This window comes from Salmo salar, chromosome ssa07 (assembly GCF_905237065.1).
Source record: "Salmo salar chromosome ssa07, Ssal_v3.1, whole genome shotgun sequence".
NCBI lineage: Eukaryota > Metazoa > Chordata > Actinopteri > Salmoniformes > Salmonidae > Salmo > Salmo salar.
In genome coordinates, this window is record NC_059448.1 from 7,396,758 (window position 1) to 7,411,573 (window position 14,816).

The 14,816-nt window shown below is 42.4% G+C and overlaps 1 protein-coding gene across 2 annotated transcripts; it reads right to left on the reverse strand.

Annotated features, from left to right (window-relative positions):
• Nucleotides 1-6,276: 6,276 nt before the first annotated feature.
• caap1 (caspase activity and apoptosis inhibitor 1) lies at nt 6,277-14,737 on the reverse strand. 2 transcript variants are annotated; one of them, XM_014206490.2, is made up of 6 exons: nt 14,492-14,737; nt 13,341-13,532; nt 12,749-12,833; nt 12,443-12,500; nt 11,920-11,984; nt 6,277-6,918 (listed from the first exon to the last, which is right to left on the reverse strand). In XM_014206490.2, exons 1-6 carry the CDS (start codon nt 14,594-14,596, stop codon nt 6,419-6,421), a joined length of 1,005 nt encoding a protein of 334 aa, XP_014061965.2. In that variant the 5' UTR covers nt 14,597-14,737; the 3' UTR covers nt 6,277-6,418. The 2 variants fall into 2 exon arrangements, with proteins under 2 accessions (XP_014061965.2, XP_014061966.2); XM_014206491.2 differs by having other exon boundaries at nt 14,518-14,716.
• Between the last annotated feature and the right edge of the window lie 79 nt (nt 14,738-14,816).

Here is a 14,816-nt window from a genome sequence, read left to right on the forward strand (position 1 = left end):
ATCCCCCAAAAACATGTCCACTGCATTTCAGCCCTGCCACAAAAGGACCAGCTGACATCATGTCAGTGATTCTCTCGTTAACACAGGTGTGAGTGTTGACAAGGACAAGGCTCGAGATCACTCTGTTATGCTGATTGAGTTCGAATAACAGACTGGAAGCTTCAAAAGGAGGGTGGTGCTTGGAATCATTGTTCTTCCTCTGTCAATCATGGTTACCTGCAAGGAAACACATGTCGTCGTCATTGCTTTGCACAAAAAGGGCTTCACAGGCAAGGATATTGCTACCAGTAAGATTGCACCTAAATCAACCATTTATCAGATCATCAAGAACTTCAAGGAGAGCGGTTCAATTGTTGTGAAGAAGGCTTCAGGGTGCCCAAGAAAGTCCAGCAAGCTCCAGGACCGTCTCCTAAAGTTGATTCAGCTGCGGGATCGGGGCACCACCAGTACAGAGCTTGCTCAGGAATGGCAGCAGGCAGGTGTGAGTGCATCTGCACGCACAGTGAGGCAAAGACTTTTAGAGGATGGCCTGGTGTCAAGAAGGGCAGAAAGAAGCCACTTCTCTCCAGGTAAAACATCAGGGACAGACTGATATTCTGCAAAAGGTACAGGGATTGGACTGCTGAGAACTGGGGTAAAGTCATTTTCTCTGATGAATCCCCTTTCAGATTGTTTGGGGCATCCGGAAAAAAGCTTGTCCGGAGAAGACAAGGTGAGCGCTAGCATCAGTCCTGTGTCATGCCAACAGTAAAGCATCCTGAGACCATTCATGTGTGGGGTGGCTTCTCAGCCAAGGGAGTGGGCTCACTCACAATTTTGACTAAGAACACAGCCATGAATAAAGAATGGTACAAACACATCCTCTGAGAGCAACTTCTCCCAACCATCCAGGAACAGTTTGATGACGAACAATGCCTTTTCCAGCATGATGGAGCACCTTGCCATAAGGCAAAAGTGATAACTAAGTGGCTCGGGGAACAAAACATCGATATTTTGGGTCCATGGCCAGGAAACTCCCCAGACCTTAATCCCATTGAGAACTTGTGGTCAATCCTCAAGAGGCGGGTGGACAAACAAAAACCCACAAACTTTGACAAACTTCAAGCATTCATTATGCAAGAATGGGCTGCCATCAGTCAGGATGTAGCCCAGAAGTTAATTGACAGCATGCCAGGGCGGATTGCAGAGGTCTTGAAAAAGAAGGGTCAACACTGCAAATATTGACTCTTTGCATCAACTTCATGTAATTGTCAATAAAAGCCTTTGACACTTATGAAATGCTTGTAATTATACTTCAGTATTCCATAGTAACATCTGACAAAAAATATCTAGACACTGAAGCAGCAAACTTTGTGAAAATTAATATTTGTGTCATTCTCAAAACTTTTGGCCACAACTGTACTTTGTGTATGACAAGTAATTTTTCCAACAATTGTTTACAGAGATTATTTCACTCTATCACAATTCCAGTGTGTCAGAAGTTTACATACACTAAGTTGACTGTGCCTTTAAACAGCTTGAAAATTCCAGAAAATGATATAATGGCTTTAGAAGCTTCTGTTAGGCTAATTTACATAATTTGAGTCAATTAGAGGTGTACCTGTGGATGTATTTCAAGGCCTACCTTCAAACTCAGTGCCTCTTTGCTTGACATCATGGGAAAATCAAAATAAATCAGCAAAGACCTCAGAAAATAAATTGGAGACCTCCAAGTCTGTTCATCCTTGAGAGCAATTTCCAAACGCCTGAAGGTACCACGTTCATCTGTACAAACAATAGTATGCAAGTATAAACACCATGAGGCCACGCAGCCATCATACCGCTCAGGGAGGAGACATCAAAAGACCTTGTGAAGATGCTGGAGGTAACAGGTACAAAAGTATCTATATCCACAGTAAAACAAGTCCTATATCGACATAACCTGAAAGGCTGCTCAGCAAGGAAGACGCCACGGTTTGCAACTGCACATGGGGACAAAGATCATACTTTTTGGAGAAATGTCCTCTGGTCTGATGAAACAAAAATAGAACTGTTTGGTCATAATGACCATCGTTATGTTTGGAGGAAAAAGGGGGAAGCTTGCAAGCCGAAGAACACCATCCCAACCGTGAAGCACGGGGGTGGCATCCTCCTATTTGGTAGGAGGGACTGTTGCACTTCACAAAATAGATGGCATCATGAGGACGGAAATTATGTGGCTATATTGAAGCAACATCTCAAGACATCTGTCAGGAAGTTAAAGCTTGGTCGCAAATGGGCCTTCCAAATGGACAATGACCCCAAGCATACTTCCAAAGTTGTGGCAAAATGGCTTAAGGACAACAAAGTCAAGGTATTGGAGTGGCCATCACAAAGCGCTGACCTCAATCCTATAGAAAATGTGTGGGCAGAACTGAAAAAGCGTGTGCGAGCAAGGAGGCCTACAAACCTGACTCAGTTACACCAGCTCTGTCAGGAGGAATGGGCCAACATTCACCCAACTTATTGTGGGAAGCTTGTGGAAGGCTACCCGAAATATTTCACCCAAGTTAAACAATTTAAAGGCAATGCTACCAAATACTAACTGAGTGAATGTAAACTTCTGACCCACTGGGAATGTGATGAAAGAAATAAATCATTCTCTACTATTATTCTGACATTTCACATTCTTAAAATAAAGTGGTGATCCTAACTAACCTAAAACAGGGAATTTTTACTAGGATTAAATGTAAGGAATTGTGAAAAACTAACTTTAAATGTATTTGGTTAAGGTGTATGTAAACTTCCGACTTCCGCAGTTCGGTATTTATGTAGATCGCGAGGGAGATTTTTTACATTAAGGAAGCAAAATGTGACAACTGTGCAAGGAGTGTGAAGAGTTTCACTAGGCACTGTATTTCAGGCTCCCGAGTGGCGCAGAGGTCTAAGGCACTGCATCTCAGTGTGAATGGGAGTTCCCATAGGGCGGCGCACAATTGGCCCAGCGTCGTCTGGGTTAGGGGAGGATTTGGCCATCATTGTAAAATAAGAATTTGTTCTTAACTGAATTGCCTAGTTAAATAAAGGTTAAATAAATCATTTGCTGGAGGTGGGCCTCCTTCGGGCCGGATCTAATGGGCGCACGGGCATGATCACCTGACTGTCTGAAAATGGGGTTGCAAAAGCTTGGGAGCAGGGGTCTTGACTTTTATTGGCGCCATTGTTTGAAGCGGTCACCATGAAAATGTTTAAAATGACTTGCCAAGCAGACAGACCGGGAGCCAGAATTTATTATTTTACTAAACTAGGCATGTCAGTTATGAACAAATTCTTATTTACAATGACGGCCTACACTCCAGGATAAAGTGACTAAGGGGGCAGTTGAAACTGGTAAGGGGTCACAATTTGGGAGGAGGGGATTCTTGCATTGGAATTATACTGAAAAATAGAAAAAACGCAACATGTGACATTTCAACAATTTTACAGAGTTACCATTCATATAAGGAAATCACTCAATTGAAATGAATTCATTAGACCCTAATCTATGTATTTCACATGACTGGGCAGGGGCACAGCCATGTATGGGCATATGCTCACCCATTGGGGAACCAGGCCAAGCCAATCAGAATTCATTTTTCCCCACAAAAGGGCTTTATTACAGACAGAAATATTCCAGCTTCATCAGATGTCCGGGTGGCTGGTCTCAGACGATTGCACAGGTAAAACAGCTGGATGTGGAAGTCCTGGGCTGGCGTGGTTACACGTGGTCTTCGGTTGTGAGGCCAGTTGGATGTACTGCCAAATTCTCTAAAACTACGTTGGAGGTGGCTTATGGTAGAGACATGAACATTCAATTCTCTGGCAACAGCTCTGGTGGACATTCCTGCATTCAGCATGCTAATGGCACATTCCCTCAAAACTTCAGACATCTGTGGCGTTGTGACAAAAATGCACATTTTAGAGAAGCCTTTTATTGTCCCCGGCACAAGGTGCACCTCTGTAATGATCATGCTGTTTAATCTGCTTCTTGATATGCCACACCTGCCAAGTGGATGGATTATCTTGGCAAAAGGAGAAATGCTCACGAACAGGAAAGTTAACAAATTTGTGCACAAAATGTGAGAGAATAGTCTCGGCCTTTGAACTTGAACTATACAACGCAACATGTAGCATTGGTCCCATGTTTCATGAGCTGAAATTAAAGGAATTAAAAACATCACAAAAAAAGTTAATTTGAGTGCTTTTAGCCCATCTCCACTGTATCAGCACAATTGACTGTCCCCCCTTGACACTAAAGCAAGGTCTTCTACTCCAGACGTAACATAATAAATATGAATCCAGGACACTGAAATGAGTTTGATATGTCACGGTTGGCATGGTTACATAAAAACAGATGGTTGCTTTAATTCAAAAACAAAAGGGTGGTTGGTTTTGGTGTGTGAATAACGTGAACATCCAACGACTCAAAAGGATGTTAGTTCAGAACTCATCACTGACAACTTTAGTATTTTAGCTAATTAGCTATTTTTCAACTACTTTGCAACTACTTAGCATTTTAGCTAACCCTTCCCCTAACCCCTACATTTAACCCTAACCCTAAGACAGCTAGCTAACATTAGCCCTGTAGCTAGAATTCATAGCAATTTTATACATTTTGCTAATTCGTAACATATCATACAAAATGGGTGATGGACATCCACAAATGAATACATAAATGAATACATAAGAAACGTAACATATACTAAATGCAATTACAGATTTACGTACAGAATAATACAGAATGCTCCAAAACCAGGTTGATGACATAGACCCCACATACTCAACTCTGGACAGATAAAACATTTAGTATTTTGCTCTATGCCATCCAATCTGGAGCGCAGTTTTATTTATTTATTTTATTTTTTAAACGGTGGAACAGACTGTTGTAGGTTACGTCTGAATACTGTAATTTTGAGTAAATAATATTGCATTTATACACAATCCATCTTCTCATAAACATTGAAGAACACACTTCACCTTTTCTGGCCATGATGGGTTCATATTCCCGAAGTAGCCATAGCCTATAAATCCCCATGCGCATTTCTCATTTAATTGGGGCGTATTAGATACGCTATTATTGCAAGTATTTTGCTCTATGCATCAGAAAGGAAAACATGTTCTGTAGCTTACAGTAGAATTTACTGTTGACAGTTGATATTTTGCATTGAAGTCTGTTTGCCTACCACTGTAAGTAGACAATGTTTCAGAATGTAAGCAGTGCAGCAGCATAGGTTAAAGAAAAAGTTCATGCAAAACATAATCCCCTATTAAAATCTAACAGTCTGTTTACAGGTACACAGTCATTTGCAGTTGTCTTTTATAAAATGTTGTCTGGCAGCCTAGGCCTACAGCAAACGTCACTGCATTCTGCCATCTCCAACAAAGACATTTGATCAAGTTTGCTTACTGCTCTTCACTTTAGAAGAACTGCCTCAGCCTAATTCGAATACTTCCAAAGTATATAGCACATACGGGCGATATTCTCACCATAAATGAACTTCATTCATCTTTATTCAGGCGGAGTTTTAAATCTCGCTCGCGCGTGCAGAGTTTCAGGAGGGGTCTGATTTATAACAGAAACATGGGTATGTATGGTGTGAGCCAAGATGATGTGTGCAGTCTTTCCAGAAATGGCCCAAGCAGATATTTAGTGTGACATGTAAGCAATGGTAAGAAATGAGGCCACAGGTGAAAGCTATGATCCCTTACTGATGTCAGTTGTTAAAATCAGTTTAGATGAAGGGGAGGAGACAGGTTAAATTAGGATTTGTAAACCTTGAGACAATTGAGACATGGATTGAGTATGTGTGCCATTCAGAGGGTGAACGGGTCAGACAAAATATTTAAGTGTCTTTGAACGGGGTAAAGTAGTAGGTGCCAGGTGCACCGGTTTGTGTCAAGAACTGCAACGCTGCTGGGCTTTTCCACAATCAACAATTTCCCCTGTGTATCAAGAATGGTCCACCACCCAAAGGACATCCAGCCAACTTGACAACTGTGGGAAGCATTGGAGTCAACATGAGCCAGCATCCCTGTGGAACGCTTTCGACACCTTGTAGAATCCATGCCCCAACGAATTGAGGCTGTTCTGAGGGGAAAAGTGGGTGCAACTCAATTTTAGGAAGGTGTTCCTAAGATTTTGTACAGTCGGTGTACATTTGCACTCCTATTTTGAAAGTGGGGGTGCAGCTGCTCCATATGCTCACGGCTCGGGCCGTAGGTTCCCGTGATAGAGAATCCACTGAACACATTTTCTCAAATAAATATGTACAAAGCATGTTAAGTAGAAGGAAAATAAACTTTACTCGATTACAGTCCTTAAAATTCAAAAGAACAACTGAATCATAGGACTCCTTTTCTGAAAATGAAATTATTTTAGAAACATCTAAAAACGACAAGTCTTTGAGAGCCTTAGCCTTGTTTACGTCTGTTTCTTCACATCGTTGGCTTTCATTAGGGCCTTAATGGCCCTAGCTCTCATCTCTAACTCCAGGAGCTCCAGCTGCTGGGCTGAGGGCTGGCTTGGCGCTGGAGCTGGGCCAGGGATGGGTGCACTCTGAGTGGGTAGCCTCGTAACCAACAAGGAGGCCTCTGGAGCAGCAGCTAGTGGTGGCGCCATCAGTTTTTTTGCGTCTTCCTGGTCAGGTGTCGATGCTAAAGCTAGGATCTCGCTAACGCTTTTATCTATGTCCTTCTGGAGTTCTTTCTTCGGTTCGGGGGGTTTGTCAGCAAAGGGATTCCCATCGGCAGGGGCTGGGATCGCGGAGGGGCCGGGGTTAGATGTTTCTCCAGCAACTACTTCCAGTGTCCTGGCGGCTTCCTCAGTTTTTTCGGACGGCTCGTCTTTGTGTCCCTCGATGTCACTGTCGTAGGTGTCGGCGTTGATGCTAAGGACGTCACTCTCCTCCGAGCCACCACCTTCTGCAGATAAAGTGACAGGAATCAGTTTGGGTCGAAAGGAATCTGTTCGTTATACTCAACCATCCCAGCAGACATGACAGAAAACTTTACCGATGTCAACTACACTGCTCAAAAAAATAAAGGGAACACTAAAATAACACATCCTAGATCTGAATGAATGAAATAATCTTATTAAATACTTTTTTCTTTACATAGTTGAATGTGCTGACAACAAAATCACACAAAAATTATCATCAATGGAAATCCAATTTATCAACCCATGGAGGTCTGGATTTGGAGTCACACTCAAAATTAAAGTGGAAAACCACACTACAGGCTGATCCAACTTTGATGTAATGTCCTTAAAACAAGTCAAAATGAGGCTCAGTAGTGTGTGTGGCCTCCACGTGCCTGTATGACCTCCCTACAACGCCTGGGCATGCTCCTGATGAGGTGGCGGATGGTCTCCTGAGGGATCTCCTCCCAGACCTGGACTAAAGCATCCACCAACTCCTGGACAGTCTGTGGTGCAACGTGGCGTTGGTGGATGGAGCGAGACATGATGTCCCAGATGTGCTCAATTGGATTCAGGTCTGGGGAACGGGCAGGCCAGTCCATAGCATCAATGCCTTCCTCTTGCAGGAACTGCTGACACACTCCAGCCACATGAGGTCTAGCATTGTCTTGCATTAGGAGGAACCCAGGGCCAATCGCACCAGCATATGGTCTCACAAGGGGTCTGAGGATCTCATCTCGGTACCTAATGGCAGTCAGGCTACCTCTGGCGAGCACATGGAGGGCTATGCGGCCCCCCAAAGAAATGCCACCCCACACCATGACTGACCCACCGCCAAACCGGTCATGCTGGAGGAAGTTGCAGGCAGCAGAACATTCTCCACGGCGTCTCCAGACTCTGTCACGTCTGTCACATGTGCTCAGTGTGAACCTGCTTTCATCTGGTAAGAGCACTGGGTGCCAGTGGCGAATTTGCCAATCTTGGTGTTCTCTGGCAAATGCCAAACCTCCTGCACGGTGTTGGGCATTTGCCAATCTTGGTGTTCTCTGGCAAATGCCAAACCTCCTGCACGGTGTTGGGCTGTAAGCACAACCCCCACCTGTGGACATCGGGCCCTCATACTACCCTCATGGAGTCTGTTTCTGAACGTTTGAGAAGACACATGCACATTTGTGGCCTGCTGGAGGTCATTTTGCAGGGCTCTGGCAGTGCTCCTCCTGCTCCTCCTTGCACAAAGGTGGAGGTAGCGGTCCTGCTGCTGGGTTGTTGCCCTCCTATGGCCTCCTCCACGTCTCCTGATGTACTGGCCTGTCTCCTGGTAGCGCCTCCATGCTCTGGACACTACGCTGACAGACACAGCAAACCTTCTTGCCACAGCTCGCATTGATGTGCCATCCTGGATGAGCTGCACTACCTGAGCCACTTGTGTGGGTGTGTTGCTTCCTAAGTGGACAATTTGACTTCACAGAAGTGTGATTGACTTGGAGTTACATTGTGTTGTTTAAGTGTTCCCTTTATTTTTTTGAGCAGTGTAGATTGAAGCATTCATTATATCATTCAGGTAGGCAAAGGATTATTTAGTCTTGTAGGGCAACATACGACAGAAGAGAAGCTGCATGCATCAAATTATAGACAAGTTGACTAACAAATAGCAAACCAAAATCCTGGACATTTTAAGCAGAAACATACCTAAATTAGGCTAATATATATATAACACACACACACACTTCACCCCCGTAAAAAGAAATCGTTCCACCATCTGACTGTAGCCTACAGCACATTTTCTATATTTGCGTGGTTAGGGGTCGGTCCTCAAATTTTCATACAATAGTTGGGCGGGTGAACAAACAGCTGACCCATGCAGCACTACTGCAGACATCAGGGCCCAGAAAACTCAACTCAAGTCAATCGTCATAACACTTAAAGTAATACTACGCCACAAAAGTAACCTTTAAGTATTTTGTGCTTTACATCCACTGTTTACACTCGTACCCGTATACAGGTTGGAAATGGCAGATTTGGACACTGATAAACACCTAAATTGGAACACAGTGGCTGAACAGAAACCATGCTATACAAGACGTCAGACATCAGGGTCTCTGCTTCACAGCTCTGTATGGGGTTTTGATTGACAGCTGTTCTGAACTTGAGCACCACGTGACAAAATGGCGGCCCCCCCTCCGTCCTGCTATTTGGGCAACTTTTGCAGATGTTTTGTCAGAGAGAGAAATGCTGTAAATTAAAGAGGACTCAATGTATTTTGAAAGATGAGACCTTGATTATAATAAAATACTGCTTTGATGGCATACAAGCAAGCCAAACACCCGTGAGTCCAAACATGCACTTCACATTTACGAATTATAAAACTCATGTCAGTGTCAACAATTATAAAAACGATGTTTGATGTACAGTTTACAAGATGACACGGCGTTATACCCTGGGTTGTTCTGAACAGAATGAGACTGTTTGGTTTATTGTGAAGAAAATTCGCTGTGGCACATGCGCCTATGACCTCTTTGCTCACCAAAATTACAATCCGTTTCCCTGAATTGTCTTGTGAAAGCTTAACACTATTAACATTGTATTTTATAACTTTGGTAGTCATGTTGGCAATAGAGCAAGATTTTAAATCATGCCCACCTAATCTAGATTGTGCTTTAAAAAAATGGACCACTTTTGGATTGCACTAACAGTAATTGTGTGACGTCGGGGATCCAGGGCTGTGTTTTAAATTAAACTACAAGTGTGTTTGAGCTAGTTCCTCAAAGACACAGATAGGAGAACTCAACAAAAAAACTACCTTATAGTTGAAGACTGAGTCATGAAAAAAAGTGCATTGGAAATACTTACAACTGTGCACACTTCGGAGAGATGTGTGGCCACTTGGAAACACCAGTCAGACCTCTCACACAAACACTTGTCTTTTTTTGTGTGTCTTATGTTGCACCTACACCACGTACCAGGAACAGTCTTATTATGTTACTGAATGTATCCAGAGTATTTTTAGATTTCCTTAACAACAAATGCAACGAGAAATACAGTAATTGTAAAATGCACATACAATCAACAGCGTAACGTCAGGATTCAGTCTTGTCAGGTGAACTGTGGTGTCCTCACCTTTAGTTGAATAATTATGACATAATCTCCAAAGTGTTTCCTTTTAATTGCTACCATGGTTATGTGTTTGCTTTCCAGAATTTCTTCTGTAAGAAACATTTCCATACAGACCAATTCCCACGTGTGTAAATGGTTCATGTTATCCCCCAAAATGAAGCATATCAGCGGTCAAGAAAATGCACTTTATAAGTTGAGCAAAAAAATGTTCCTTGATGCATCGTAAGTGCATGCACTTTCCTTTCATCTGACACGAGAGCAGAGTGTGGCCAATATGCCTTAAAATCTAGGCCGGCTATTTCCCAAAATGTGATTCACATTTTCAAACAGTCCATTAAAACCTTCACTCTTGTGCAGACATGTAGAAACATACCAATTTGAAAAATAAGCCACGAGAGTTGTGTGAGAGAATTAAGATGACTTTTGAGTAGTAAGACATGTATAACAGGTACCATTAATAAGAAGGGGCTAGAAGTGTCTTATATGGTGAGCTAGTGGCTAGGACAGGCAAGCCCCATACTAGGACAGGCAAGCCCCATACTATTGTGGAGGACTTAATTATTCCTGCTGCCGCGGATATGGCTGGGACAATGCTGGGGGAAAAGGCCCCAAAAAACTATACAGACAAGGTCTTCATCAAACAACACTGTGTCACGACGCATCAGTGACATGGCAGGAAATGTTTGGAAACAATTATTGAATTCTATGCAGCATCCACCGAGAGGCTTTGTTAAAGCAAGGCCCCTGAACTAATTTATTTTCTGCATTATGCAATGATATGGGCAGCGACCATGTAACGCTTTAACATACAGAAGAGCGCTGGTTATCAAGGGGAAAAGTATTGACACGTTTTTTTTAATTGAGAGACGAGCTTAAAGTTTTCTTTATTGACCATAATTTTCACTTGTCTGACGACGAGTTTCACAATACTGGCCTATCTGGGTGATGTTTTTTCTCGCCTGAATGATCTGAATCTAGGATTACAGGAACTCTCCATAACTATATTCAATGTGCGGGACAAAATTGAGGCTATGATTAAGAAGTTGGAGCTCTTCTCTGTCTGCATTAACAAGGACAACCGGTCTCGCCATCATTGTATGATTTTTTCATGTGCAAATTAACACAAGCTCACGGACAATGTCAAATGTGATATAGCAAAGCACCTGAGCGAGTTGGGTGAGCAATTACGCAGGTACTTTCCCGAAACGGATAACACAAACAACTGGATTCGTTATCCCTTTCATGCCCTGCCTCCAGTCCACTTACCGATATCTGAACACGAGAGCCTCATCGAAATTGCAACAAGCGGTTCTGTGAAAATTGAATTTAACCAGAACCCACCGCCAGATTCCTGGATTGGGCTGCACTCAAGAGTATCCTGCCTTGGAAATTTGTGCTGTTAAGACACTGATGCCCTTTGCAACCACGTACCTATGTGAGAGTGGATTCTCAGCTCTCACTAGCAATGATTTAATACTGAGACTCCAACAAAAGCCAACATTGCAGAGTTATGTGCATCCTTTCAAGCACACCCTTCTCATTAACCTGTGGTAAGTTATTCACAATTTAATGAACAAATAAGGTTTGATATGTAAGATGGTTAAATAAAGAGCAAAATGATTATTATTATTATTTGTGCCCTGGTCCTATAAGAGCTCGGTCACCTCCCACGAGCCGGGTTGTAACAAAAACTCACTCATTATGTTTAATAAATGTATCATATAGTGTGTGTGTGTGTGGCAGGCTTACAATGATGGCAAAAAACAACATTTGAGAGTGCGCCGACGCCGGTGCTAGAGGGGGTACGCAGCTGGAGGTTGAATGTTTGAAGGGGTACAGGACTATAGAAAGTTTGGGAACCACTGGTCTAGACCAATATCAGCTACCAGTACCTTGTTTGATCTCCACTTCAGCACGCTCTTTGAGGGACGACGTAGAATCCACATTATTATCCTGCCTTTACAGAAAGAAAGGGGGAAAAAAACACTTTCAGTTGAATCACTTCCGGACTAACATTGACCAATCAAATACAATGAATAATAAAAAATATCATTTTTTTTAAATTTTAAATCAGGATATGATGTATTACTGTAGAACACTTTTATGACAAATGTTTGCATTTCTACCTGCAACTAGCACCACAATGTCAACTAGCCTACACACCAGTAATAGCAAAGCAATATAAATCTATAAGACTAAAACATTCTTTGTAGAACGCAAAATGTGCTTTTCACAGCAAATAAGCAGTTTGACCTATTGTGTGTACACAACGCCATGTCTTACAATTGGTTCTCGCTACACTGGTTGACAACAGCAAAAAACATCAGCGATAACAAGACCTTTTCACGTCCTTGCAACGGATTACGATAAGGTAAGAGGCAGTACTACGCTCCAATTAAATGCGGTTCTACTCACTGGCTATCGGTGGCGCCATTTTCCCTATCCCCTTCAGATGAACCAGTCAGCTCTTCACCTTTGAGAACATCAACCAAACACACCATCAGATTAATGAGGTGAAAATGGATCGTGTTCAGAACGACACAACGTAGCAACAACAACAAAAAAAGGGTTCTTGTTGGGAAAATTTCAGGTAATAGCCTACTTCCTCGTTTTGTGTCTTCTGAACACCACCCAGCCTATAACAGACCAAGAGAACCGACAAGACAGCAGGGTTAACAGTAGACCACCACCTTGTGATGCTGAATGGACCCATGGGCTTACCCTCCAGTATCTGAAGGAGGTGGCTTTGAGACAGCTGCTCCAGCTGCTCCCTGCACAATGTCTTGATTTCATCCAGACTACAGCTCTGTAAAAACAAAAGATGTAATCCAGACTACAGCTCTGTAAAAACAAAAGACGTAATCCAGACTACAGCTCTGTAAAAACAAAAGATGTAATCCAGACTACAGCTCTGTAAAAACAAACAAGAGAGAACAAATCTGGAAACAAGAGAGAGGGGGAGGAGGGAGAGAAGATACCATAACCGTCTCCACTTTCAAGCTATCAATGTAGTACAAATTAATAAAACTGGCAAATGCCCACAGCACCAAATCAAATTAAAACAGAGAAATTACTCAAATGTGACTAGTGGCACGATCTGACTATACTATTAACTGATTGTCCACAATACATCAAACACACATCCAATCTTTACATTAAGTAGCATGGAACAGATGTGCTGACCAAACATACAAATGGGTTAGGAATTAGTAATTAGGTTCGGCCTAGCCCCTTTGCACAGCCAACAGCCCTGATGCAGGGACCCTGGTTCCAGTCCTTTTCAAGTTACCCCTGAATTTCACTACACAATCACCTTGAGTTCATCAGGCAGCATCTTCTGCAGCTTACTCTCTCCCAGCACGTGAAAGCACTGATCTAGCATCTCATGTCTGTCTGTGACATAGGCACTGATGGGTTTAAATGGCACACTCAGGTCCAGTCCTCCCTCCTCGACGTCGCTGCCAGGCTCAATCAACTCCAGATCTGCCTGCTCGTCCTTGGAGTCCTGTTTCAAGGAGTCATACAGCAGTATGTTTTACCACAATCAATGTTTACTGATACTCCTGTTTAAGTAGTCTGTTCTGCGTGCAATTTGAGGAGAGACATAAAAAGGGTATCGTTAGAAAAGTGAACTTGTCTATTACAGTAAAATAAATGTCTTAATGTTTTGGTGGATTCTGGGGCGGCAGGTAGCCTAGTGGTTAGAGCGTTGAACTAGTAACCGAAAGGTTGCAAGATTGAATCCCCTGAGCTGACAAAGTAAAAATGTGTCGTTCTGCCCCTGAACAAGCAGTTAACCCACTGTTCCTAGGCCGTCATTGAAAATAAGAATTTGTTCTTTTAACTGACTTGCCTAGTAAAATAAAGGTAAAATAAAATACATTCAGACCAAGGTAAAGTTGGTTTTATATTCACACATTCAGACATTCGCCAAAAGCCATTTAAAATGGTCAAAAAAAATCTACAACTAATTCACCGTTTGTCACAGAAACATCAAACTAGAAATTATTTATTCTATAAAATGTCTAGCATACTTTTACAACCTTTGTTTTGGGGGAATTTCCGAACTGGGATTTCTACTCAAACCAAAGATTGTAAAAGTATGCTAGACATTTATAGAATATATCATATCTAGTTTGATGATTCTGTGACAAAACAGTGAATTAGTTATTGGTTTTTACCATTTTAAAATGGCCTTTGGAGAATGTCTGTTGAACGTCAACGTGTGAATATAAAACCAACTTTACCTTGGTCCGATTCTGCTGGACAGAGAGGAAGACGTGATCTCAGCCTTGTTGTGAGTGGCAGGGGGGGGGGCTTGGGTGTGTGTGTGTGTAATGGGAAAGTGCACACAGAACAGAAGGAGCGAAGGTGAGGAGACCAAAAAGACAACATTAATAAAACATTTTTGTATAAATGAGCAAAGCTAGCTTTGCCGTGGATGAGTGTTAAATGTTTTCTCACCTCAACGCTAGATTCGGTACACTTACGTCTTCTGTCGACATGCTGCGCTTCCGTATGTGAACTTTTCCTTTTCTTTTCTCTGCTAGTGGATTTTTTCCTTAGCATTTTTTTTACTGGTTACAATTACGAGCAAACAATATAAATGAGTGTTCTTCCACAACCTGCTACTGCTACTCTGGCAAACGAGTTGACTGTTCGAGCTTAGTGCTGCTCACTGTCTCGACGGCAAACAATATGAAAGCTTTTCCGGGTCACGGAGTTTTATATATTTTTCTAAATAAAAGCCCATCCCTGTAACAGTAGAAAAGTGTCAATAACCTAAATG